Source organism: Leopardus geoffroyi, chromosome B4 (genome assembly GCF_018350155.1).
Source record: "Leopardus geoffroyi isolate Oge1 chromosome B4, O.geoffroyi_Oge1_pat1.0, whole genome shotgun sequence".
Taxonomy (NCBI): Eukaryota; Metazoa; Chordata; class Mammalia; order Carnivora; family Felidae; genus Leopardus; species Leopardus geoffroyi.
The window spans coordinates 96,712,062-96,738,103 of record NC_059341.1 but is presented as its reverse complement, the minus strand read 5'-3'; the positions used below and the strand labels follow the sequence as shown (position 1 = coordinate 96,738,103).

The 26,042-nt window shown below is 36.1% G+C and overlaps 2 protein-coding genes across 3 annotated transcripts in view; one reads left to right on the top strand and one right to left on the bottom strand.

Moving 5' to 3' along the window:
• Positions 1 to 2,500: 2,500 nt before the first annotated feature.
• On the bottom strand, positions 2,501 to 12,831 carry THAP2 (THAP domain containing 2). Its single transcript, XM_045466244.1, has 3 exons — positions 12,726 to 12,831; positions 6,533 to 6,728; positions 2,501 to 4,856 (listed from the first exon to the last, which is right to left on the bottom strand). Exons 1-3 carry the CDS (start codon positions 12,794 to 12,796, stop codon positions 4,467 to 4,469), a joined length of 657 nt encoding a protein of 218 aa, XP_045322200.1. The 5' UTR covers positions 12,797 to 12,831; the 3' UTR covers positions 2,501 to 4,466.
• An 832-nt stretch (positions 12,832 to 13,663) lies between these two features.
• The window catches only part of ZFC3H1 (zinc finger C3H1-type containing), a 53,990-nt gene continuing 41,611 nt past the window's right edge, over positions 13,664 to 26,042 (top strand). For both annotated transcript variants that reach the window (XM_045466243.1, XM_045466242.1), the window contains exons 1-2: positions 13,664 to 14,272; positions 18,920 to 19,336. In XM_045466243.1, coding sequence (XP_045322199.1) covers positions 13,675 to 14,272; positions 18,920 to 19,336 — 1,015 coding nt within the window. In that variant the 5' untranslated portion in view covers positions 13,664 to 13,674. The remainder of the gene's footprint in view (positions 14,273 to 18,919; positions 19,337 to 26,042) is intronic.

Genomic DNA, 26,042 nt, shown 5'->3' with positions numbered 1-26,042 from the left:
GTTTTCAACTTTTGGAGCATAAATTTTAAAAGCCTAAGTAGCAATCTGAAGACTGATTTCTTGTATTAGATTCAACTCATTCTAAAGGACATTAGAAAGAGAGTAGGGAGCAGTGAGGGGAGAAATAAACAAATGGGGTCTTTACTTTCAGTAACTTTGAGGATAGGGACCTCGTCTATCTGGTTTGCTCAGTGTTTTTTAGTGAATGTTAAGATAGTATTTTTTTGGAGTAAAGTATCAAATGAAAAAATGAATTAAAAATCACATCTTACTTCCTTTTTTGTTATCGAACAAATGCTATTGTTATTGAAATAATGCTTTGATAATTGTTTCTACAAATATCCTCTGTGTGATCCTCTATTGTCAGGATAGACAGATAATTTTTATAGCCTTTTGTGTATCTGGTTTAGATTGCATAACCAGTATAAAACAGTGCAAATAAAGTATAATGTATTGTTAGATAGAATTTGAGCAACAAAAATAAAAAGGATAATTCCTCTTCTATGCTTTACATATCTTTATTTTGTTTATAGTTTGCTTCAATTTATGGGCAAGGACTTCCACAGAAGTATTTTAGGGCATCCATCTAGGGGAAAGACTTCCACAGAGATATTCATGTACATTAAAAAAAATAGGCATGATGGTAATTTCCTTATAAAAAAGTTTTTAATATTAATATACTCAGAATACAATATGCAATTGTCTAATATACATTATAAAATCATTAATTTTAGAAGACTTCCAACTACCTAAAGAATCCCATGTTCAGGCATTAAGATGAACTATTTTCTGTATTATACCAAAATTGAAATTTACCCGTGTTCTAACATTGAGAAATGAGATAAAATACCAACATTAGAAAGCCCACCTAGAAAAGATCAACAATGACTTCATAGACCATCTTTACCATATACATATAGGTAATTTATTTTTTGAGACACATGACTTATCCTATTTTAATAACATGATTCATTATGTTTGACAGAGGGTTATAATGTAGAGGGTAGAGCACAGGATTTGAAGGCTGACAACCATTGTTCAATCTAGGATTGAACTTCCTAGATTGCTGGCATTTCTATCCCTTGTGCTAGTGGCACATATTAAACGTCTAAAATAAGTAAATAAATAAATAAGTAAATAAAATTAACAAAGATTCCATCTGTAAATTGGAGATAATACCACGTACCACAAAGAATATTTGTAAAGAACAAGAGATCTAATGGATGCCATAGTGTTTTGTTAACCTTAAGACTCTGAGCTAAATTATTTGTAAAAATCTGTTGGTAGGGTTTGTTATTTTGTAAAAATACCAAATGTCAAATAAACTTGAGGACTTGGCTTTGGTACAGTATTTTCTTTAGTTATGTTTTCCTGTTGACAAAGATATCATTAATAACCAATTTGTTCAGTGTTCATTTTCAAGGGGAAAAATGTCTTACAATTCATTAAAAAACACTGTACATTTCAGGTCAGCACTGATGTCCTTCTATCTCCTCTGATAAGTCGTAAGAAATCTGTTGTGTTTCAAGGGAAAATTTTTTTTGGAAAAAGATCTAAAGTTTATATGCTTATTAAATTCTAAGTCAACAGCATTTACCAAAGCACTTCATGTATCCTTTTATAGCATTTATCGTATTACAAATATTTTTTTTTCCTTGCAGGAGACTTTTGAGGAACTTAAGGGGAGATAATGGTATCATTTTTATATAATCATGTTACTAGCCTTTGGCTCGTTCTTTGTCGAGGTTAGTGCCTAACAGGTTAGAATGAATAACAGACATCGAATGAACAGAGGATATGTACTGGGTCCAGCAGAAGAAAAAGAGCTATTCTGATTTTTATTATTTTTATTGTAGATGGTCAAAGTGATGTTTATCAACATCTGAAAACAGGATTTAAAAAGATTTAGGTTTTTCTCTATGAGTAAGACTAGTTTTAAGGTAGACAGATGTATGTTAATGAAAACGATTTGATGCAGGGAGTGTTTAGGGCATGTTATCAGGACAGGAATATGAAAATGACATGGAGGAAACACCAAAATAAATTTACTTTAAAATTATTGAGTGGTAGTTTATCCAGTGGACTCAAATAATAATGAATAAAGACTAGTTAATTTTGCCAAAAGCTTGTATTTTATAATATTTTGTGATTTTTAATATATTAAGATATCAAGATACTATTGTAGATGGGAACTAGCCTGCATTAATTAGTACTTTGTTTTGTATTGGGGAGGGTGCTGAACCACATGAGAGTTTATACTTGGAAAACACAGTTAATGTTTAAAGTTTTATTTTTATTATGTTTATTTATTTTAAGAGAGAGACAGAGCATGAGCCGGGGAGGGGCAGAGAGAGAGACACACAGAATCCAAAGCAGGCTCCACACTTTGAGCTATCAGTGCAGAGCCCGACGCAGGGCTCAAACCCATAAGCCGTGAGATCATGACCTAAGCCGAAGTTGGACACTTAACTGACTGAGCCACCCAGGCACCCCAACACAGTTATGTTTAAATGATTATTTGCTCAACTTATTTTGAGGCATAAGGTTATGGTCAGTAAGCAAAGAGATATTTGGAACCATATTAAAAAAACAAACAAACACGTAATGACAATTCCAAGGAGCTACATCCAATATTTAAGATAAAATAACTAACAAGGCTTCCAATATTCACAAAAAGATTTTCATAAATATTTAAATGCCTGATAGAACTAAAACAGCCTTTTCTTACTTTTGCCTTTGTGAAATCCAGTTGCTTGGGAGGCATTCCCTCTTAAAAGACAGGCTGCTAATAATGTAAAAAAGACTATTGCTAGGATCCAAGCAAATGTCACCAATAAAAAAAAAAAAAAAAACCATCACAACAAAAACAACAAAAAAATTTCCCCCAGTTTTTTTTTTTACAAAATAGCCATTACTTTAAAGGAAAAAGATATAGCAATTATGGCTAGGTATATGCTACTTTCATATGGTAATGTCAGAAGCTTGAACTAGGATTGAATAACTTGATTACACATTAATAAACTTAATGTGATTTGCCCAAAGTTGTTTGAAGGAAAGCGTTCTTATTAAAATTACAATTTATCTGGTGAAATAATGTGAACTCTTTTAATTAGTCAAGAGGCAACTATAAGAATAGTTCTCAGATTGTTTTGTAAAACAGCATTTGCATAGCTTTATCAGACACATATATTTTTTTAAAAAGTTTATTTATTTTAGAGAGAGACCATGCACACGAGGAAGAGACAGAATTCCAAGCAGGCTCCGATGTGGGGCTTGGACTCATGAACCATGAGACCATGACCTGAGACAAAATCAAGAGTAGGTCATTTAACCCACAGAGCCACCTAGGTGCCCCTGGACACTATTTTTACAGAAAATACATTTCACTTCCCTTTTGCAGTACAGTTGCTCTATTTGACTCACTAAAAAAGGAGATAAAAGCAAGCTGATATATACGATAAATTGATTCCATTTTAAGTTATAAGTTGTGAAGGTATATAGTAAGTACTTCTGTTATTAAATCCTATTGTGGGGTTATGGAGAAAAAAAAGCTTAAGAGTTTCAGTACCAACATACATGGGGTAGAGAACATATTCCTAATATGGAACTTTGTATCATGTTGTCTAATGCATACATTTTGGAATCAAAAATGTAATATTTTTATTATGAGAAAAATAGTATAGATTTATCTTTTTGTTTAACTAAGGTAAAAGCTAGATCACAACATCTGCATTATTTCACAACATATAATCAGCTACCAGTTTTTACTAGTCTGAGGTACTTGAGGTCTTAACCTTGCTTGGATGACTCCAGAGTACTTCATATTAAAAATATTATTTTCGAAATATTTTACAATCTATTTTAAAAGCTAATATTTTTATGAGGGAGGCCATGATTAGCACACTTTTATTGGTAAGCAGATACAGAAAGTTTAAATAAAAGAACTTGCCTTGTATATCTTTTTTTCCTATAAAATTTCCAGATCACAGTGCCAATAATAATTAATACAAAACCCAGCAGTTTTAAAGTCATATTTAATGTTGGTTAACTCCCACTTAGCATCCTATTTAGAATGTAATATCCTAACATTGTTACAGGAAAAAAACCCCTGTTTTTCTAATATAAATTAAACACATTGTCATAGATAGTTCTTTAAAAGTAGCCTTAAAAGACAAAAACACAAAACATCTTGCAAACATACAATTCCCTAGCAAAATTTTTAAGTACATAATTCTCATGTAAGGCACTTTCATTCTTTTTCAAATAAAATTTTCATAAAAAGTTTCCATTTTTTTTGTAATCAAATCTTCAGGAATTATACAGTAATAATGTTCGTTCAAGTAAAACTTTATTAAATACCCAATTTTGGCATAATTTCCTTAAATATCTTTACCTTTGAAGAGAATGAAGGATGGGCATCAAGTTTTATGTAGGCTAATCTTAAATGAAGGTATTCTTAGCCTGTTTTAGAGAATTGATAATGTTTTATCTTGTTGCTCTTGTTCAAGAATCTTGAAATCTTCCAAAGGAAGACTGCTTAAGGCAGTTGGTAAAATGTGTTCTGATGTACCCTTAGGTAATATGTTATTTGCTTCCAGATTCTTCACCAAGCACGTGGCTTTGATCCATCTCCGTGTTGCTCTGCGTTCTTTTTGTAAGCAAGTTTTCATTTTCTTTCTTAAGCTTGCTATTTCTTTTTCCAGTTTTATTATCCTCTTTTTGGCCTCCATAGGATTCCTAAAAGCATAACTGTGTTCAAGCAGTACTTGCTGACTACTAATGTTTGATTTTAAATTAGATGGTCCTGTTGGAGTACAAGTGTTGTTTTTCTTCAAAAGATTCCTTGACTTGAGTTTCTAAGCCAAATAAAATCAAAGGGTTGAACATAAACGATGGAATATCACAAATAAGTGAATTTTATCCTGTTTTGTATACACGTAATTAAACCTCTCTTTTAAAAACTGATTTTAAAAGTTTGATAGGCAACATCAACAGCCCATCTCGTATAATCATGGATTCAAGTTTCTCAACTTGTTGAATTAACCCCATTTGCTTATTTCTGTTTGTGTTTTCTCTTCAGACGGATGTGAATATTATTAGAAAATAGACAATGGACTTCTAAGGTCTCTTTCAAGTTATTGAGTATGATTCTATGGAAACTCTAAAAGTCTTTTGCAATTTTCTCACTAAGGCCAATGTAATGTATTTAAACATTTGTTTTATTTGTGATAGTGATTTAAACTCTTTTTTAGGTACATCCTATTCTTTCAATTTGGTAATATTTTAAATTATTTCCAAGTATCAAGCTCCTGAATAGATTTACTTATTAATTGTTCAGTTACATCTTCCATTCAAGGATTTAAAATCTGGCTAGGAACTTTTTACCCAAACCCAAGGACCCTGAGGACCTTTTTTCCCTTTATGTCTTTCATTTGATTGTTCATCAAGTCCCATTATTTCTACCTCCTAAATATCTCTATCATGAATCTTTCCCTCTCCATCATTCTTAATGCTACTGTCCACATCAGGCCCATACATCACATCTGGCTTGAGGATATTAGAAACTTCTTTATTGATGCCTGCCTTATTCTGATCTTAATTCATATTCTGCCACCAGAATAATTTTTCTAACAGATTTGATGTTTCTGTAACTGGCTAAATTCCTCTTTGCCTAATTATATAAAGAAAAAACAAGGCAAACTTACTATTTAGGATCTCACTCCTGCCATTCACCGTCTTGATTTATACTCACAATACTAAACCACTTCCAGTTCCGAGGGTATGTCATGACCTCATAACTTTGTGTTTTTTATTGACTGAACAAACATTAAAACATATAGGGATTCACTTGTGGACAAATAAATTTTCCTCTCTGATCAGATTTTGCCTAGCTATATAAAACGTTGTTCTAATACATTCATCATGTGCCTTAATTCTCTTTCCTTTTACATATCACTTGCTAACATTTGATTATTTTCTACTTACCCTCAACCCATTGGCTTTTGTTCTCATCATGTTATCGTAATTGTTCTGTGCAAGGTCAAGAACCCTCTCTTAAGTTCCAAACTCCAAGCTCAAGCCAGTCTAAATGCCTGAGCTCTATGAATCTTTGTTATGCTTTCCTCTGAACTTATATTCTTTAGTGTAACTCTTGTATTCTTTGGGTGTGCTATTCTTAAAGTTCTTTGCACACATTTTAAATGTTACCTTAAAATCAGAGCAGAATGATGCTGGAGGTTTCATTACTCATGATTTCTCAGTTTTATCATTGGTTCAATTATTGATAATAACTGGAAATAATGTAAAATCCCAATATAGTAAAAACAGTTTGGAACGGGGAAAAAATATTGGAGTTAGGGAGACCTGGTCTCTAGCCTGCACCTTGGCTGCAAAAGAGGAAGTTTTGCAACTTTCTTGAGGCAGATCATTATATATGAATTTCCATGTATTCTGAATGGTCCCACTTTATAAGCAAAAAAGAATGGGTACTAAAAATGGTAAAAATGGGTAAAAGAAAAGTAATGTTACCTACCATAGACTTTAAATGGTTACAAAAATCAAAAATGGTTGGAACAGCATCCATTTTAAGTCGTCGAGTTTGTCCTGTTAAGTCAAAACAGGAGGCTTCAAAGTGCTTTGAACAAAGAAAAGTGTGTTTTCCTGGCACAAAATTTTTGCGCCTAAGTAGGCGAACCCATTCTTTTCTTCTTTTAGGATCCAAAGGAAACCTTTAAAAAAAAAAAAAAGGGCAACTCAAATTCCAACTATTACACTTCTGGTTGCACCTAAATGGTTAAAAGAAATTTTAAAAGGTGCTGATTTAAAGTGTCTTCCATTTACATAAAACATTTTAATATCCAGACACTGAAACAGAAACCAATTCATGCTAATTTTTATAAGTTGGCAAAAAAATTACTCAAAAACTGACTTGAGTGGTTTTATTTTGATTTTTCAGGATTTTTAAGAGACCTTTCTTCCCCCCCCACCACAGTCCTTAACATGGGCAGTAAAAATACAAGACTATATTGATTTAGATCGAGGTTATATAGAACCATTTTAAGCAGGAGTAATTCACAATGCTGTGATGTGCTGCTGATGCACACGGTCAAGACAAAATATCTGCAGATTAAATTTTATCAAGGAAAGCCTAGACAGATTCTGGTATTCCTTCCTCTGTGTTTGTTCATTGTGACACTTAACACATTGTTTAGGAATTTTTCCATTTGAATAAATTTCCAGTGAAATAAAAGTAGGTTATAAGTTTCTTGAGGACAGGGATCATTATATCATCTATTTATCTTTGACACTTAGCACAGAGCCTTGCAAACACTAGGGGCCCAATAAATATTTGCTTAATTGCTATGAAACAGAATACATAAATTAAAATTTACTATATTACTTCCATGTAGTTAAACTACACACATATATTTTTTAAGCTTATTTATTAATTTGGGGGGGAGGGGCAGAGGGAGAAAGAGAATCCCAAGTAGGCTCTGTGCTGTCAGTGCACAGCCCTATGCAGGGCTCAAACTCACAAAACTGTGAGATCATGACCTGAACTGAAATCAGGAGTTGGACGCTTAACTGACTAAGCTACCCAGGTGCCCCTAACTACACATATTAAAAAAAAACAAAAACAAAACAAAACTCTTAAGCTCTGTACTAGAAAGCATAATTATTCCAAAAAGTAAAATGCTGCTGTCAAGCCCAGCAGGAATGTTTTCCCTTTCATATTTATTTTAAATATAAAATATACTGATATGTACCAGTGTATACCTGGTAGGAAGAGAAAATTGTAGGGGACTGCCCCAAAATTCTAGTGGCCATTGCACTGACTGACTTGAAAACATAAGAATCAACATTCACACAAGTTTGAATTGAGCTCTTCTTTAGATTAATCCTTTAAGTATTAATAATGAACTGACTAGTGTTTAAAAAGAACCATTAAAATCATGTTAAAAGATCACATGTTAGGGGTGCCTGGGTGGCTCAGTCGGTTAAGCGTCCGACTTCAGCTCAGGTCACGATTTCAGTCTGTGAGTTCAAGCCCCGCGTCGGGCTCTGTGCTGACAGCTCAGAGCCTGGAGCCTGCTTCAGATTCTGTGTCTCCCTCTCTCTCTGCCCCTTCCCCGTTCATGCTCTGTCTCTCTCTGTCTCAAAAATAAATAAAAACATTAAAAAAAAAAAATCACATGTTAGAAGCTCCCAAGTGAAGCTTGATTAGGTAATAATAGCTTTAGCCAGATTAGATATTTAGGTTTGCTCAAATTGCCAGCACTAAGGGGCACAGAAGAAAACCCCGATTTACTGTAAGTACCCTTCCATCTCCTATACCCCCACCCAAAAATACCCTAATCTGAAGATAACATTTGTATGTCACTCTACAGTTCGCTTTCATGTATGTAAGTTTTTTTCTATTTCATTAGAAACCTCTGATGGAGAATTTATCTACTGTGTTCCAATATTTAGTGGTTTGGAAATGTTTCCTGGGGCCTAAGCTAAAAGTCAAGCTTTAGTTTACAAGCACATTTCTTGTTTGGGCCTCAATAAAGATACAGAACAAATTAAGTACTGTCATTGTATTATCATTGCTTTAAGACTCTTCAGATATATGAAGGCTATCTTTCAAAATTATTTTTCAACCTTTTAATTTCTTTAGCTCTTTGTAGAAAGCTTTTTTTTTTTTTTTTTTAAATAGGCTCCACACTCAATGTGGGGCTTGAACTCAAGACCCTGAGATCAAGTGTCGCATGCTCTACCAACTGAGCCAGCCAGATACCCTTTGCTCTTTTTAAAACTAGCTCCCTAATTATGAAACCAAGGCATAATTGAACCTTAACGAGTCAATTTTCCTTCCTTAAGATTCAATTTAGGAATCCCATCTTCCTAAGGAAATTGTTCATGGAATGAATAAGGTGTTCCTGTATCATACAAAATATCATTGTATTCTAATTGTTTACTTTTCTATTTCCACTCCTAGATCATATGTTTCTCCTGGTTAGGAGCTGTTTTTCACTACTTTATCCTGTTAAGCAAGCACTCAATGAACTTTCTCAATGAATCAATGAATGAGCAAACTAATGGGGTTAGTTTTCATGTATATAGTAATGGGGAGGGTACATAATCAAATGACTTGATGCAATAAAAGAGTGGCTGAGAGTACAGTCTATGGAGTCAAATCAAGGTGCCAATCCTGGTGCCTTCAATGTAATAGCTGGGTGACTTTAGGCAAGTTATTTAACCTTTTTAGGTCTCAGTTTTATCATCTATAATTGGAGTAATAATGGTACTTAGTACATTTCTAGGGAATAAATTAGATAATATGAGTAAGTGCTTAGCCCAGTGCATTGTATACATTAAATACTAAATAGGGGCTATTTATGAATACAAAAATAATTATAGGTGTCATGTGTCATAAAAGGGTAAAAGCTAATCTAGTCAGGACACTTTGAGTTAGGAATTAGCCAGGGAATTTAGGGTGGGAATAGTGAAGAATTTTAGCTTGGGGACAGCGAAGAGTGTTATGACATGAAATGATGTTGGAGGGCCTTCTGGGTTAAAGAGTAATTTTGAGCTCTATCCAAAATGGCACTGGTAAGCCTTTTAAAGGCCTAATTTATTATTGTTTTATTTTTATTTTTTAAAGGCCTAATTTAGAGAGCTGATTATTAACATGTCTTAACTAGCTGTTGAACACAGTCATTAAAAATTAGGTATATTTGCAATTAAATTAAGAACAAAGGTAATAAATATTGAAACCCATCATTTCTTAATTACTGTATCTATATTCTTGAAGTTATTTATGTCTGTTATATCTGTGTGGTATAATTGCTATAGAACAGTGTGGTACTGCACATTTATTCCCAACTCTATGATCAGTCACGTCATATTGGTAACTTGAAACTAGTCATGGTAGGAGTATTTATATCATGGAAATTGGGCAAATACTATCAATCAGGGCTATCCTCTTTCCCTGGAGATCCTGTTGTTAAACCTTTAGCAACACAGCCACGATTATAGAGAGAGGTTAGGAGTGTATGAATAGAAGCAGTGAACCAGTTAAAAGGCTGTTGTAATAATCCAATCGAGAGGGAATGGTGAGAAGTCAAGGGAGGATGACCTACCACCTTCTGGGTGGATAGTGTTTTCATTTACTGAGAAAGGGGTTAAGGGAAGTGGTGTAGGTTTGGGGGAAGAGCAAGCTCATTAGTACAGTTTCGATATGTTGAACCCAAGGAACTGAAGAAAGACCAGGCAAATACTGAGACACTTGTCCTATGGGGTCTGGAACTCATTAGAAAGATTGGACTGGAGATATTGATTTGGGAGGCATCATGGATTAAGTGTTAACTGAGACCACAGAACAGTTGAAATCATTTTGAGAATAGTGGTAAGACCTAGGTCAGGGTGCAGAGAAAGGGGCTGGCAGAGAAAACAGATCAAAGACAAAAATCACAAAATTAGTGTCAAATAATTCAAAAGTGGAGAGTATTTCATGGAAGAAATGATCACATGCCATAAAAAAGAAACACAAAAATGACAACTCAGCAAGAGAAGTTCAGAAGATTATTGGGGAGACTTAGACTGCAGTGGGCTAAGAGATAAAAATGGAGACAGTAAGTTGAGGCAACATAAGTTGTACATGGGGATAAAGATGTCTACCAACATCCTAGAAGTTAGTCAGACATTGTATTTGTGAAATAGGAATGTAATTTATTATAATATTAAGATCTAAATTTCTGAGGTTACACATGAAAATGCTAATTTCATAGGAAGAAAAATGGTCAAGTATGCATGTTACTGTATCACTGTGTATCTCTTAAACATTCAGTATTATTGGTGCCTCGCTTGACTCCTCTTTCCCTCATCTTCCACATCAAATTACCAAACACGGTAGTTTCTACTCAAAAATCTTTAAAAAAATTTTTTTAATGTTATTTTTTTAATGTTTATTCGTTTTTGAGAGACAGAGCATAAGCAGGGGTGGGGCAGAGAGAGGGGGACACAGAATCTGAAGCAGGCTCCAGACTCTGAGCTGTCAGCACAGAGCCCGATACAGGGCACGAACCCACAAACTGTGAGATAATGACCTGAGTCGAAGTCAGACGCTTAACCGAGTGAGCCACCCAGGCGCCCCTAACTCGAGTATTTCTTAAATCTGTCCACTTCTTTCCATCTCTGTCAGTACCACTCTAGTCTAGGCTACTGGTGGACTCTCTCTTGTTTTACTGCAAGTTTCTGTTTTTTTTCTCTATAACTCTCACCTCTTCTAATTTACTGCTGGTTGTGCCAGCAATGAAGTATATTGCTTAGCTCAGTTGACATTATAGCAGAATTTCTCTGTGAAAGAAATAGTAGGTAAATTAACATTGTGTAATAAGCTCCTTTCTCATCAAATTCATCTCTTGATGATGCTTGACCAGCACTTTAAGTGTCAAATAATTCTCCACACTGCAGCCAGATGGCTTTTTAATATGCAAATCTAATCATGTCTTTCTTTTAAAAACCTTCACGTCTTCTCAAACACTTACTGGGTAAATGAGAAATCTGTGAAGTAGCACACAGGACTAAATCTCTGTCATCTTTTGGTATTATCTGAAATTTCACATCCTCTGAGAAGTGTTCTTTGACTTACTAAGGCTTAGTTAGGTATCCCCGAGTATCTCTACTGTGGCACTGACCCATAATTATGTCTTTCTTTCTCATACAGGCTAAACTCAAGTGTAAGAATTTTCTAGATCCCTAGCACTATGTCAGGCAAATGAGAACTCTGTACACATTTGATGAATGAATGAATGAATGAAGTGCTACGTTTCCATCAAATAGCTGAAAATCAGAAACATCACAAGGACTTTTTTAAAGCAGCAGTTTTTAATAAGAGGGGCATTTAGTCATAATTAGGTAGGGAAAGGGTCAAGGATATAGTTTTCCACATTCTAAGATCGTATTAAGTTGTGAGATATATATAAAATCAGAACTATTTGCACTTAACTTTCTTTTAATGCTTCTTCAGGCACATGGTAGGCACTTGCATATTACAAAGGTAAACATTTACAGAGTACCTATTATATCTCATGCAGTGTTCAAAATGTTTTCAAGAGTTCTGATGTGACAGAACTAAATTTTTATCGCTCTTCCAGCAATCGGAGGAAAAGCAAAACGTAAGTTCTTTTTATTACTGTTCCGTTAAGAATAGAAAGCTTATCTTTTGCACTTTCATTAACATCGCTTAATTCTTTAGCTATCAATGATGACTCAACTCCTCCGCAGTTAACTGTTATGTGACTGAAATCGGAATGCTTCCCATGCCAATTCAGCTCGTGACAATTTCCTAACTTTGATGAAAGCACACAGCAGGCTTTTAAGGTGACTGCGGACTTGAACAGGAAGGTTTCGCTTCCTTTTAAGGCATCATTCATGTCAAGGCCCAGTCTAATACATGAAAGAATAGAAAATTAAGATATTCTCCTCTCACTTTCTAAGGGGTAGCCACCACACAGAACTTGGTTTTCTTGTACAAAGTGAGTAAACCTTCCCTGAAGTGACAGAAAAATTGGGCATTATTTGAGAAACACACACAAAGGGCGGACAGAAATGATGCTCCCCTGCTACCAGCTAGGTAGTGAAGTCTTCAGAATTAGTAGAATCCTCTTGTTCCTTCCACACAAGCGACACCCAATCTAGGAGCTCCCGTTTCCGGCACCCCCACTCCCTGCCCAGGTTACCTGTGGAAGCTGATGTTAATGTGCTTGTTGTAGGTAGTGGCACAGCCCGCCGCGGCGCAATTGGTCGGCATTTCCCTTTCCCCCTCATTCGGCGCTGTCTTAAGCCTGTTCTGAGGCGCTGGCTGCTACGCTTCCTTCGCGCAAAGGCTAGGCAAGCGAGGCAGGGGAAGGGCCCACCGACAGGAGTCGTGGGAACGGGGTGGGAAAGACGGGTTGTGTGTATTTGGGGGGGGGTGGTGGTGTCAACCTTCTGTCTCTTTATTAATATGGCGGACTTCAGCCAGCAGAGCAGACAGTCCTGGACCTCCGATCTCCTTCGTCTACCTTCACCAACATGGCGGACTAAAGCCACCCCCTCCCGGCCCCCAAAAGGCAGTGGGACTACTGCGTCTCTTTGGCAGCCGACCTCAGAGCAGTTAGAAAGGTGTCTCTTGCCCTCCCCCCATCACTATGAAACTCTTGCGGCCAAGATTAAGAACGGGCCCGCCCACCCCGCCACGCACCCAGATATCCCAATCCCGAGCCCGCGGTGGGTGTGAGCTATGGGTTAGAAGGACAAACCCGAAGGGAGAGAGAAGAAAGACTACAAGTCCCACTGAGAATCGCGTTGTCCGGATTATTATCGCGTGAACTGGAAGCCTTATTTCCTGCGTGCCGCAGGAAGCGACGTCACGGGCGAGCCACTTCCAGAGCTCCTTTCTCGCGAGGCGGAAGAGCCCCGAGCGCGGAGGAGCAAGGGGGCGCTAGGGAAGGGAACTGAATTGCGACGGTCCGGCGAGAAAGAGCTGGGGTGCGGGGAAGTTGGGGAGCAAAGCCCGCTAGGTGTCCGAGTAGGGTAAGGCCGCACCGACCGGGTCCGTTAGAAAAAAAGGGAACCGAGGAGGAAGGCAATTGTCGGGCGGATCCCCGGACGGAGGGCTAAGGTGGTGTGGAAGGCTCTGCTCCCGGGATGGCGACCGCAGATATTCCGGCCCCGGCCTCCAGTGGCCTCTCGCCCAAGGAAGAAGGGGAGCTAGAAGATGGGGAAATCAGCGACGACGATAACAACAGCCAGATACGGAGCCGGAGCAGCAGCAGCAGCAGTGGCGGCGGGCTGTTACCGTATCCACGGCGAAGGCCTCCTCACCCGGCCCGGGGCGGTGGATCTGGCGGAGGCGGTGGCTCCTCCTCGTCGTCGTCCTCTTCTCAGCAGCAGTTGAGGAATTTCTCACGCTCGCGGCACGCTTCGGAGCGGGGCCACCTCAGGGGACACAGCAGCTACCGACCCAAAGAGCCGTTCCGGTCTCACCCGCCCTCCGTGCGGATGCCTTCGAGCTCGCTGTCCGAAAGCAGCCCCCGACCGTCCTTTTGGGAACGGAGCCACATCGCCTTGGACCGTTTCCGCTTTCGAGGCAGGCCGTACCGGGGTGGAAGTCGCTGGAGTCGGGGGCGAGGAGGGGGTGAGCGAGGAGGCAAGTCGGGGGGCAGACCTCCTCTGGGAGGAGGAGCAGGATCCGGATTCAGCAGCAGTCAGGGCTGGCGAGAGCCCTCTCCACCTCGGAAGAGTTGTATCCTTAACGTGGCGGTCCGCCCTGGGTGTGTCACTTAACAAAGTTCCCTTTAGCGTCATTATTAGGTCTATGAGATGAGTAACTTTTCTGAACCATCAGAACCGCTTATTTGTTAGTGTCAATATACTAAAAGTAAGTTTCTCTTTGGTGATCCCCATGTGTCACACTATAGATCTAGTCTTGTTTCTTAAGATTGGTTTACTGGGTGTATTATTGCTTTTTAATGTAAACGTGTATGGGTTGGCACCAAGTTAGTGAAATACAAGAAAGTCTAAAAATCATTTGTAATAGTACCTCAGAAGCCTAGGTTTCATTAGCATTTGTTTGTATGTGAGGTTGATTTAGATTGTTAGAGGGGAAAAAAAAGAGTCAGTTTGGGGAATAGTGTTGCTTATACCATATTGAACTTTGGCATTGAAAATTGTAAAGTTCCATTCTGCGTAATTCTACAGTTTTTATTTGTGATTCTGCTTTACCATTCTTGATTGATTCTTACACATTGCTGCCTTTTAAAGTGGGGGACAGGGAAAAGACCCGTAGCTTTACCAAGTCTGTTAATTCAGAGGTTTCAAATTCGTAAACTTTTAGTAAAACTTTACCGCCTTCTCTATGTTCACTTTTTGGACATTTTGTAACTCAGTGCTGACAAATGTAGGTTAGAGGAAGACAAACAGCATTTTAATTTTAATATATTGGAAGCCATGGAGTATATGGAAGGGTGGAGATTATGGGGAGGTTGAGAAGGGAAATAGCAAAATACCTGGGTTTTGTCATCTCTAAGCCCATAATCTTTAACAGTCCTAAATTTCCTTAAGATTTATACTGGGGAATTAGTCATCTGAAGGTTTGCTAGTTTATGAGTTTGTAGAACTAGGTCTTATTTCATGATAACTGCATTAAAATAGTTTACTAAGTATAGTTATTACTGGTTGTAATTTCTATAGTGTAATGATTTTATAACATTAATTATATTTGGAACTTATGCGCAATGACATTTGTTTGGAAGACACGCAACATTATTTTTATAGAGTATTTAGGACCAGATGGTTTTCCCCAGATTTTAGGATATAAAGGGGACAAGAAATGTAAGTTTAGGTAAGAAGTAGCAATTTCTGATGCTAGTGCCCAGAAAAAACTTAATTTTGCCACCAGAAGTTGGGTTAGGAGCATCCCAAGCTCATTTCAAAGAAAATCATGTAGATATTTAACTTTTAAAAAGAGGATGTTCTTTCAAAAAAAAAGAAAAAAAGAAGAAGAAGAAAAGAACTCTGCCTAAGAAATTTTTCTAATGAAAGATTTGTTGTCGATTCTGAATCTAAAAAACAGGATATTTAAGTACATATATGTATATTTTTTAAGAATACAAGAGAGGAAGTTTGGAATTTGTGTTGGAGAGACAAACGTGAGTAAATAATTATAGTTTAATGTAAAGCAGTTCGTATTGAGGTATGTAAAAAGTACTGTGGGAGCAGTTTTTTCTTCATCTAATTGTATTAGAGAAGGTGGTGAGGAAGGGGGTTTGCCCAGCTCCTGCCTTTGCTTTTTTTTTGTCCATTCATTCAATACCAATTTGGCCTCTGTCACATATACCTTTATTCATTGCTAAGCTTATGTTTTTATTAGTAAACAGGCATATGATGTGAAAAAGCACAAGAATATATCCAATCTGATTTCTGTAGTAACTTACCAGAAATGAGCTGTCTTGCTGTTTTTCTTTTCACAGATGCTGCTCTTAAGAAAAGGATGCTTATTTTGATCCTCTGCTCTTTGTTTTCCTCATGAAGTATCATTAATCCACCCTAGGGTTGATAGTCTTTGTAAGAATTTGTGAAGGAAAACATAGTTTCCAACTACTTTTATATGATGTGAGCAAACAAAATTTGTCATACAAATATTTATTAATTCAAATTTCTTAATACCAAGATTTTACTTAGGTTTATTCCTATATTTCACTGTGCAATTATAATAATGACATTTTAATTTTGCAGATATTACATTAAGAAAGAATAAGGGTTATGGGAAACCTGGCTGGCTCAGTCATTAAAGCATGTGACTCTTGATGTTGGCGTCATAGGTTTGAGCCCCATGTTGGGGGTAGAATTTACAAAAAAAAAAAAAAGAAGAAGAAGGGTTATACTGTGGTTCATTTGTGTAATGTGGAAGTAAAGTAACATGAGTACAAGTTTTTTGGTTTTTTTGTTTTATTTTGTTTTTTAACTCTTTTTCTGTAATGATTAAGGTATGCTGATTGCAGCTTTAAAAAGGTAGAATGAACCAGATTCTATTGTGGCACTTATTTTCATTCTCATTCATTTAAAATTTTTCTTAGTGATAGACAAATGCTCAGTCAGTCTTAGCATGTTTCCTTTGGATGACTACTGTTTTACACTTTCTAATCTGATGAGAGCTAACATAATTAGGCCAGTGTCTCTCATCAGTAAAAGTCATTTCATTTTCACCTGCAGTTGTAAAGGTTGAATAGCAGTTCTTTTTTTAAACCAGATCTGAGGTAGAAATTGCATTTTAACTAGCTTAAAATTAAATCTTTTAAATGTTGGTTTCATCCTAGTTGTCCTATATTAGAAATAGATTTCATTTAGCCTTGACGGAGATTACTTAGTTACAGTTGTAACTGAATTACTTTTCCTCGTTTTTCTTTTATTTTTTTGTCAGTGTATTGAATCTTTTTCCTCTACAAATCTTTCCAAGGTCTTCAGTTTTATTTTTTTTTAATCACTGTGGTTGTGCCTTTAGATGGCTCTACTGAAAAGTGAGATGTAAATGCAGCTAATTAGTGAATTCATGTACAAAGAGTAATGTGGGTTAGGGGAGCAAATAATGCTCTAGCTTCACATAGGAGGTGACATTTCAATTTTGAATTGGGGTCAGTTTGAAGAACCGAAAAATCTAAATACAAAGCTGTGCATGATTGTGATTAACGGGGAAATTGTAAGATTGGAAAGGAAGTACAGGTCAAATCATGAGGCATTATATGCCATTGTAAGGATTTTGGACTCTGTTCTTAATGAGATTTAAACAAGGGGAGAGATCTGATCAGATTTGTGTTCTAGAAAGATTATTAGTGCGGCAACAGAGTGGGAGGTGGCTTGTGGGAGATAAAACCCCAAATATCTATCATGAGGCAAGACTTCTTCCTTGTATTGTGTAAATGTATGGGAGTGCATTAGAATGCTCAAAAGGAAAAGTGAAAGAGGCTTAAATAGAGCTTACTGAAGAGCACCATTATTGCAGAGTTAGAAAGGAGTCATGAAGACTTAAAGGAAAAAAGAAGGTAGGGAAACAGGAGGAAAGTGGGGTTAGGGAAGCCAAGAGAGAAGTGGTTTGCAGTGTCCAAAGCTGCAGAGAGGTCAGGTGAAATAAAGTTTGAAAACACAGTGGATAAACAAACTCAGCCAGCAGAATCTAGATTTCGTTTGAAGAGTAAGATAATGAGAAACTAGTATTCTTTCAAGAAACTTGGCTCTGCAGAGGTTAGATCAGAGGTCCAAAGATTTACTAAAACAGTTTTGCTGTAGAACTGTTAAGATGTTGAGATGTACGTGGTAATGCTGGTTTAGTTTCTAAAATTATTGGTGAAAAAACAGTATTTGGTGGTGATGCCCATTCTTCTATTCATTATTAGGGAAATTGAACAATATCTGGAGGCTGATTGTCCTGTAAATTGTTAAACAGAGGAACCATCTTTAGGGAACTGTAATGTTATATCGTAGCCAGTTTAAATGATCTATAAAGGACATATTGTATTAAAATCACATAAAGTACTTATCTTTAAATCTTGTTAATTTCTAGGCAGAAGTGAGGGATAGCAATTTTCACCTATGTTAATTATTTTGAATAAGAATAGTATTGGAATTTTGTAGCCATTTCCAAGGAAAAAGTTACGTTCTATGTATCACTTGTTAGAGAAGAAGAAAAAATTTGGTAGTTATCCTTATCTTCAGGGACAAATTAGTTTACAAAATACATTTTGAATGCTATTGAAAGATTTTATTATTTTTTTTATAGTATAACTGCCTTCATTGTCTTAGTTGTGCATATGTTGGATATTAGTATATTTGAGGAGCTCTAAGATTGTTATGTACTAGGTATTTAAGAAAATGTTTGCTATTTATAAACTAGTTTTAGCTATTAGCTGTCAATGTTCATTTTTTATCTCTTTTTTAAAAATTTGAGACTTGAGAAGAAACTAAAAGGAGAAATGTTTCCTTCTGATTATCTGAAGGGTAAATTATCCACACCTGTGACATACCAGTTTCTCCTCGTCTTTCAGAAAGGAATTTTTAACATCCAGCATATTATGGCTTTTTCTGATAACCTCAGAAGGAAGGCTGCTGTAGACCTCTAAGTGGTTGGAATACCTGTAGTTACTGTGGGTAACAACTGACATTAGTGATTTTGTAAGTGGATTGTTTTATGTGGTTACTTATTCAATTTGAAATATGGGCGCATAATGAAAGTGGGCATTAGCACATATGTTGAATGGACTTTAGTAATTTGAAACTACCAATTCATCTTTTTTGGAAAACAGATAAAAAAGGGAGGCAATTAATCTATAACTTAATGTGTTTTTGTTAAATTTACTGGAAAAATTTTGGAAATTGGTTTCCTTAATATGCTGTTCAGCCAAAAGTTTTGGAAGATCTCCATCAAGAAAACAAAATTATTCATCTAAAAGTGAAAACTGTGGGGAAGAAACTTTTGAAGACTTACTTTTGAAGTATAAGCAAATACAGTTGGAACTAGAGTGCATCAATAAGGATGAAAAACTAGCTTTGAGTAGCAAAGAAGAGAATGTGCAGGAAGATCCTAAAACATTGAACTTTGAGGACCAAACAAGCACTGATAATGTCAGTATTACAAAGGACCCAAGTAAAGAAGTAGCTCCTGAGGAGAAAACGCAGGTCAAAACTTTTCAGGCATTTGAATTAAAACCACTCAGGCAAAAATTGACTTTACCAGGGGATAAGAACCGGTTGAAAAAAGTTAAAGATGGAACAAAACAGCTTTCCCTGAAATCTGACACTACTGAACCTAGTCAAGGTAATGGAATAAAAAATTTCAATTAGTACTAAGATTCTTTCTTTATGGGGTAACTAGTCATTTTGATACTGTGTTTCATTGATATTGTTTTGATACCTCATGTGTGAATTCTTCTTGCACTTTCTAGATAGACAGTCATTATTCAATAATGATAGGTTTAGATTCATTCTGATCTTTCTTTTTTGGCCTTACATGCTGGTCAAGACTTCTAATATATTTTTTAAAATAAGCAATAATGTGGACACCTTTGTTCCCTACCTTAAAGGAATGCTTTGGATATTTACTTTTCACATGATGTTAGGTTTTTTAGAGATATCCTTTATTGAGTAAAAAGTTTTTTCCCCCTATTATTTGACATTTTCAGCGTGAATGGATGTTGAAGTTTATTGTATCTTTTTTCTTCATTATTGAGAAGAACATGCATTTTTCTCCTTTAATTTATTAGTGTAATGGATTATATTTTTGTACTGTTAAACCACCTTTGTATTCTTGGGATAATTCCAGTTCGTGATACATCATTTCTGGGTTGCATTTGCTAATTTTTTCTTTTTCTCTTTTTTATGAAGGTATAAATTATATGCAGTAAAATTTAGCCTTTTTAGTGTATAGTTCTTTAAGTTTTGAGAAATACAGGCAGTTTGCTAACCATTGCCAGCGACCACAATTAAGATCTAGAACAGTTTTGTCACCTCTCACAGATTCCCCCATGTCCCTTTGCAATCAATTCCTTCCTCCCCCAGCCCACCAGGTAACTACTGATGGGTTTTCTGTCCTTATAGTTGTGCCTTTTCCAGAATGTCATATAAATGGAATCGTTCAATATATTGCCTTTTGATTCTGGATTCTTTCATTTAATAGTGTATTTCAGATTCATCCTTGTTATTGTATGTATCACTAGTGCATTCTTATTGCTAAATGTGCCATTGTATGGCTGTGCTACAGTTTGTTTATCCATTTCCCACTTGAGGGATATTTGGGTTAGAATTTTTCATCTGGGTTTATAGGCTAATTTTTTCCCTTCTTTTCCCATGCCAAATTCTAGTATAAGGTTATGATATGCTCAAAATGAGCTGGGGAGTGGTTTCCTCTATTTTCAAGAATAAGTTAAGATTAGAATTGTTCCTGGGATATTTGGTAGGCTTTGTCGGTAGAAGTGTCTGGGCCTGGGTAGAATTTTTTCTGGGAAGGTTTTAAACTATTGACTGTTCATGCTTTCTATTTCTGGTTAAGGCAGTTTAGGTAAAACATATTTTTCTAGTAAAGTGTCCTTTTCCTGTAAGTTGTAACATTTATAAAAAATTATTAATATTAAAAAATTTTTTTTTAATGTTTGTTTATTTTTGAGAGAGAGAAAGAGCATAAGCCGGGAAGGGGCAGAGAGAGAGGGAGACACAGAATCTGAAGCAGGTCCAGGCTCTGAGCTGTTAGCACAGAACACGACGCAGGGCTTGAACTCACAAACGGTGAGATCAGGACCTGAGCCAAAGTCAGATGCTAAACCGACTGAGCCACCCAGGTGCCTCTATAAAAAATTATTATTAAGAATCTCATTTTTCTATTATAGCATTTATAAGTTGTATCACCCCTGTTTTTAAATTTTCTTAGAAAGAAATTCATAGCTTTTTAAACTTACGGGTTTTCAGCCTCTCTTCTATTAAGATCATTTTGAGTTATGAAATTTCTACTTCAGCTGTTTGTGATATGTAATTTTTTGCCATTTATTCTAAATATTTGCGAGTTTTGTTTTTCTTTGATCTGTAGGCTATTTGGAAATATGTTTCTTAACTTCCAAGCATGGAGGTTCTTTAGCTGTATTTTTTGTTACTGATTTCTAAGTCAGGCATATTGTCAGAGAATGAGATATTAGAGAAAGATAGAATGAGAATTTACTGTCATTTATTTGTAGAGATTTGCTTTATTGTATGTGATTGATTTTTATAACTCTTCTGTTTGTGTTTGAAAGGAATAAATGGATCGTTAGATATGTTTTTTTATGTTCACATCTTCCTTCATTTTTTGATCTGCTTGATTAACTACTGAGAGGTTAAAGTCAGCCACTATGATGATGGATTTATGGTTTTCAGTTTTTGCTTTAACTACCCTAAGACTAAGGAATTGACTCATTATTCTCATTATTATGTAGTGGCTTTATCTCTAGCAATGTTTCTGCCTAAAAGACTTATGGTAACAGTCCACACCATCTTTCTTTTGGTAAGTATATATGCCTTGTATATCATTTTCCATTCTTTCAGTCTTTCCATATCCTCATGTCTCAAATGTCACTTGTACATAGTATAGAACTGGATTTCATTTGTAATTTAGTCTGACAATCTTTGTTCTTTAACTAGAATATATATTCCATTCACATTTTTCATGATTACTGATATTTGGATTTTTTTTTCTTGCCTCTTTTGTTTTTTGGGCTTTTTTTCAAACATTTTTTTTTTCTTTTACTAGTTTGGAAGGTAGATATTAAGTTTCTTATCTCATTAGCTCCTCTAGGAATTGTAGCATGAATTCTTATCAATGTTTGAAATTAATCAAGACCTTTATCCTGTCCTGGTATACAAAGGCCGGTACATGCCTAGCTTTGCTCATATAGTTAATGTTTTCTTGGCTCACTTTTCTATGTCTAGAATCATTTATGCTTAAAATAAATTTTTTAGGATTTTCTTTAGAATGTGCTTGATGGAAAACTTATTTCTGGTTGCCCTTTTAAAAAGTTTATTTATTTATTTTGAGAGAGAGCAAGAGAGGAAGGGGAAGAGAGAAGGAGAGAGAATCCCAAGCAAGCTCCATGCTGTCAGTGCAGGACCTGATGCAAGGCTCAAACTCATGAACCATGAGATCATGACCTGAGCCGAAATCAAAAGTCAGACACTTAACTAAGCCACCCAGGCGCCCCTTTGTTTGCCCTTTTTTAAAGATAGTTTTCTAGGTTTGAAATTCTATATTGGCTAGTTACATTCTCAAAATATTGAAGATATTTTCTGGCTTCCATTATTGATATTGAAAAGTTCACTATCAGTCTTAATAGTTTCTAATTTGAAGGTAGTTTATCTTTCTCTGCTTGCTTTAAAAATCCCATTTTTGTCTTTGATGTTCTGTAGTTTAACTATGATGTGTTGATTGCAGATTTCTTTTTATTTATCTAGCTTGGCATTTGTTGTGCTTTTTGTTTTCATTGATTCTGAAAAATTGTCATTATTGCTTAAATATTTTCCCATTTTCTTTCTTTTGTGGAATTCTGTATATCTGTATGTTATATCAAATCATCTCACTTTATCTTCCATTTCTCCTAATTTCCTTTAAGTTTCTGTGTCTTTGGTTTTTGTTTTGTTTTGTTTTGTTTTGTTTGTAAGGTTTTTTACTTTGAGAGAGAGGGAGAGCATGAGCAGGGGATGGACAGAGAGGCAGAAAGAGAATCCCAAGCAGCCTCTGACATGGAGCTTAATCTCATGAACTGTGAGATTGTGACTTGAGCTGAAATCAAGAGTTGGATGCACAACTGACTGACTCCTAGTTTTCATCTCTTTGTAAATCTGTGCTACATTCTGTGAAGTTTCTTCTCATATATCTTTCAGTTCACGGATTCTCTCTTTAGCTGTGCCTGATTTGCCTGAAGCTCACCTATTGAATTTTAAATTTCAGTTATAGTTTTTATTTTAATATTTCATTTTTATTTTGTTTTTCAAGTTACTTTGGTCATTCTTTTTAGATTTTTCTGCTTAGTTTTTCAAATTTATTTCTTTTTTCTAAGTAGTATTTTTAAAATTTTTTATTTATTTTATTTTAGAGAGAGCGAGTTGGAGAGAGGGGGAGAGAAAGAGAGAGAGAGATTTTTAAAATATATTTAAAAAAACATTTGAGAGACATAGAGAGCAACTGGGGGAGGGGCAGAGAGAGAGGGAGACAGAATCCCAAGCAGATTCTGGGCTGACAGCACAGAGCCTGATGGGCTAAAACTCCCAAACAGATCATGACCTGAGCTGAAATCAAGAGTCAGACCTTAACCAACTGAGCCACCCAGGTGCCCTGAGAGATTGAGAAAGAGAGAGACAGGACGAGAAACTTAAGCAGGCTTCATGCTCAGCAAGAAGCCTGATACAGGGCTCGATCCCACGACTCTGGGATCATGACCTGATGTGAAATCGAGAGTCAGATGCTCAACCAACTGAGCCACCCAGGCACCCCTTTTTAAATTTAAAGAAAAAATTTATTTTTTAATTTTATTAGAAAGAGTGAGCAGATAGGGTAGAGGAGCAGAGGGAGACGAAGAGAATCTTCAAATTTATTTTTCTTTTTTAAAAAATTTTTTTAAAGTTTATTTATTTTTGAGGCAAAGAAAGAATGTAGTGGGGCAGGCTCCAGGCTCTGAGCTGTCAGCACAGAGCCCAATGTGGGACTTGAACTCACAAACCATGATGTTTTGTTTTTTTTTCCTTTGCTAATTTCCAGTATCTAAGGTTTTTATGGGTTTCTTTTCTGGTTCCCATATTTTGGTGCCTTCTTTTCTTGAATGTTTAGTGATTAGTTTCTTTTTCTTTTCTTTCTTTTTTCTTTTTTCCTTTAAAAAAAAAATTTTTTTTTAATGTTTATTTATTTTTGAGAGAGAGAGGGAGCAAGTGGGGGAGGAGCAGAGAGAGACACACAGAATCTGAAGCAAGCTCCAGGCTCCGAGCCATCAGCACAGAGCCTGATGTGGGGCCTGAACTCACAAACCGTGAGATCATGATCCGAACCAAAGTCAGACACCCAACCGACTAAGCCACCCAGGAGCTCCTTTTTTTTTTTTTTTTTTTTTTTTTTACGGGTGTTCATTTTTCTTTCAGTTTTTTTGGTGGGAATTTTTTGAGACCTGGGACAAAGATGGATTTCTAAGGGAGAGCTTGTTTTTGCCACTGTCAGGCACCTGAGTAGACTTTTGTTCTGGGAGTACTTTATATTTGAAGTTTTCAAGGCCACCCATGTAGTATAGATTGGGTTATAAACCTAAGTGGTGACTGATTTTAGTTACACTTACTCAGGGATATGTTTTTTTCCTCTTCAGTTTAGCACCATGATTCCAGGCAGTCAGTTTCAAAAAGAGTAACTCAGTGGGATAGAAAAGACACAAGTAACTATTAGTAAGAGTTATGTATGAAATAATGAGTTATGTATAAAAGTATATATACATGAGAGTATAATAAAAGTTATATATGAAAGCCTGCAGTAATACAGGGGATGGATCAGATATGTCCACCCCTGGGCTTGGAAAATTTTCATAGTGATGGAAATGTTTGATATGTGCCTCAAAAAAATGAGTTTTTTTGACTTGGGAAGTTAGAAGGAACCAAATGAGCAGATAAAGCACAGAGAATTTTTAAAGGATAATTGAGATTGATCTAGTACGGGCGCAGTTTGGGATATATGGTATATTTCTGGGAGGGGTAAAAGGGTAGATTGAGATCAGATTGCAGAGGGCCTTGAATGTCTTGGCTAAGGAATTTAGATTTTCTTAAACATCACGTATGCCACTGAATATTTTTAAACAGGAAAATGATATTATCAGGTATCTTTTTAGAAAAGTAACTGATAGCAGTGTAGAAGGGGAAGGATTGGAGGAAAACCAAAAGAGCTAAAATTTATATGAATCAATAAATTATTTGGTTAGTGTTTCTTCATATGCATCCTGCAGCTGCCACCATCCAGCCCTCCCAGCTCTTCAGTAAGACTCTGCCATCAAGCTTTTAAGTTGTTAGTGATCAGCTTCTTTTCCATTTCTCTCAACAATTCTTCTAAACCTTTATCATTTTTTTCAGGCCTTTTACTCAACTTTATTCCTGTTGTCAGTCTATGAGTGCCTCTTATTTCAGGTTCTCTCACTCAACTTCCAACTTTTCACTTTCTGATTGTAAACTTATATCCATATTGATTTTCACTTCAGTGTTTCCACACTGATGAAATGGAGACTTTCTTTTTGTTTATGGTCACTTGTTTTAACCTGTACTCCTGGCTCTACTTTCTACCATCTTTCGGACCTTGCGCTCCGTCTGTTGTTTATTTTGATTCATCTTTAACCACATTTTCTTAAGGGGTTATTATTAACATTTGCGTTTTTTCCTTCCCAAATTTAATCACTCTCTCCCCACTCTGTATTCTCCCATAACTTCTGTCTTTTCAGCCAGACTTCTGGAAACACTAACCTGTGCTGACTCTCTTCACTATACCTCTCATTCCCTCTTAATACAATGTAATCTGCTTTTTCTGCTCCTTACCTGAATACTGAAACTAGTCAGGGCTGGATTACTTGATGTCATTGCAAAATTAATTTTTCTTTTCCTACATTTTTTAATTTCATTCTTCCATTCACTCAAAATTAAGCACTTGAATTCCAGACTTGTTGAAATATATCCGTGAACAAAGTAGCCAGTCATTTATGCCTTCATTGGCCTCCATTTTAGAAAGGGGAAAGTAAATATGATTAGTAAATAACAATTATGGAATAAGTATAGCAGGGTAAGTAGGAGGGCGGTAGCAGGAATAGGTTGCAGTGTTAATGAGTGATCAGGAGAGGCCTGAATTTGGACAAAGGTTTAAATGAAGCCTTTGAAGACAGTGAGGGAATAGCCAAATGGGTATCTGGGGAAGAGCTTTCTAGGCAAAGAATAAATAGAGCAGTGGTTTTCTAACCTTGTTCATTGGATCAGCCTTACCTGGGCACTTG

Excerpts from the sequence above, each read along its gene's own strand:
- THAP2 (XM_045466244.1), bottom strand. The coding sequence starts at position 12,796 with ATGCCGACCAATTGCGCCGCGGCGGGCTGTGCCACTACCTACAACAAG. Across the intron at positions 6,729-12,725 it reads ATTAACATCAGCTTCCACAG|GTTTCCTTTGGATCCTAAAA; the intron begins GTAACCTGGGCA and ends TTTTTTTTAAAG. Across the intron at positions 4,857-6,532 it reads GTAACCATTTAAAGTCTATG|AAACTCAAGTCAAGGAATCT; the intron begins GTAGGTAACATT and ends TATTTGGCTTAG.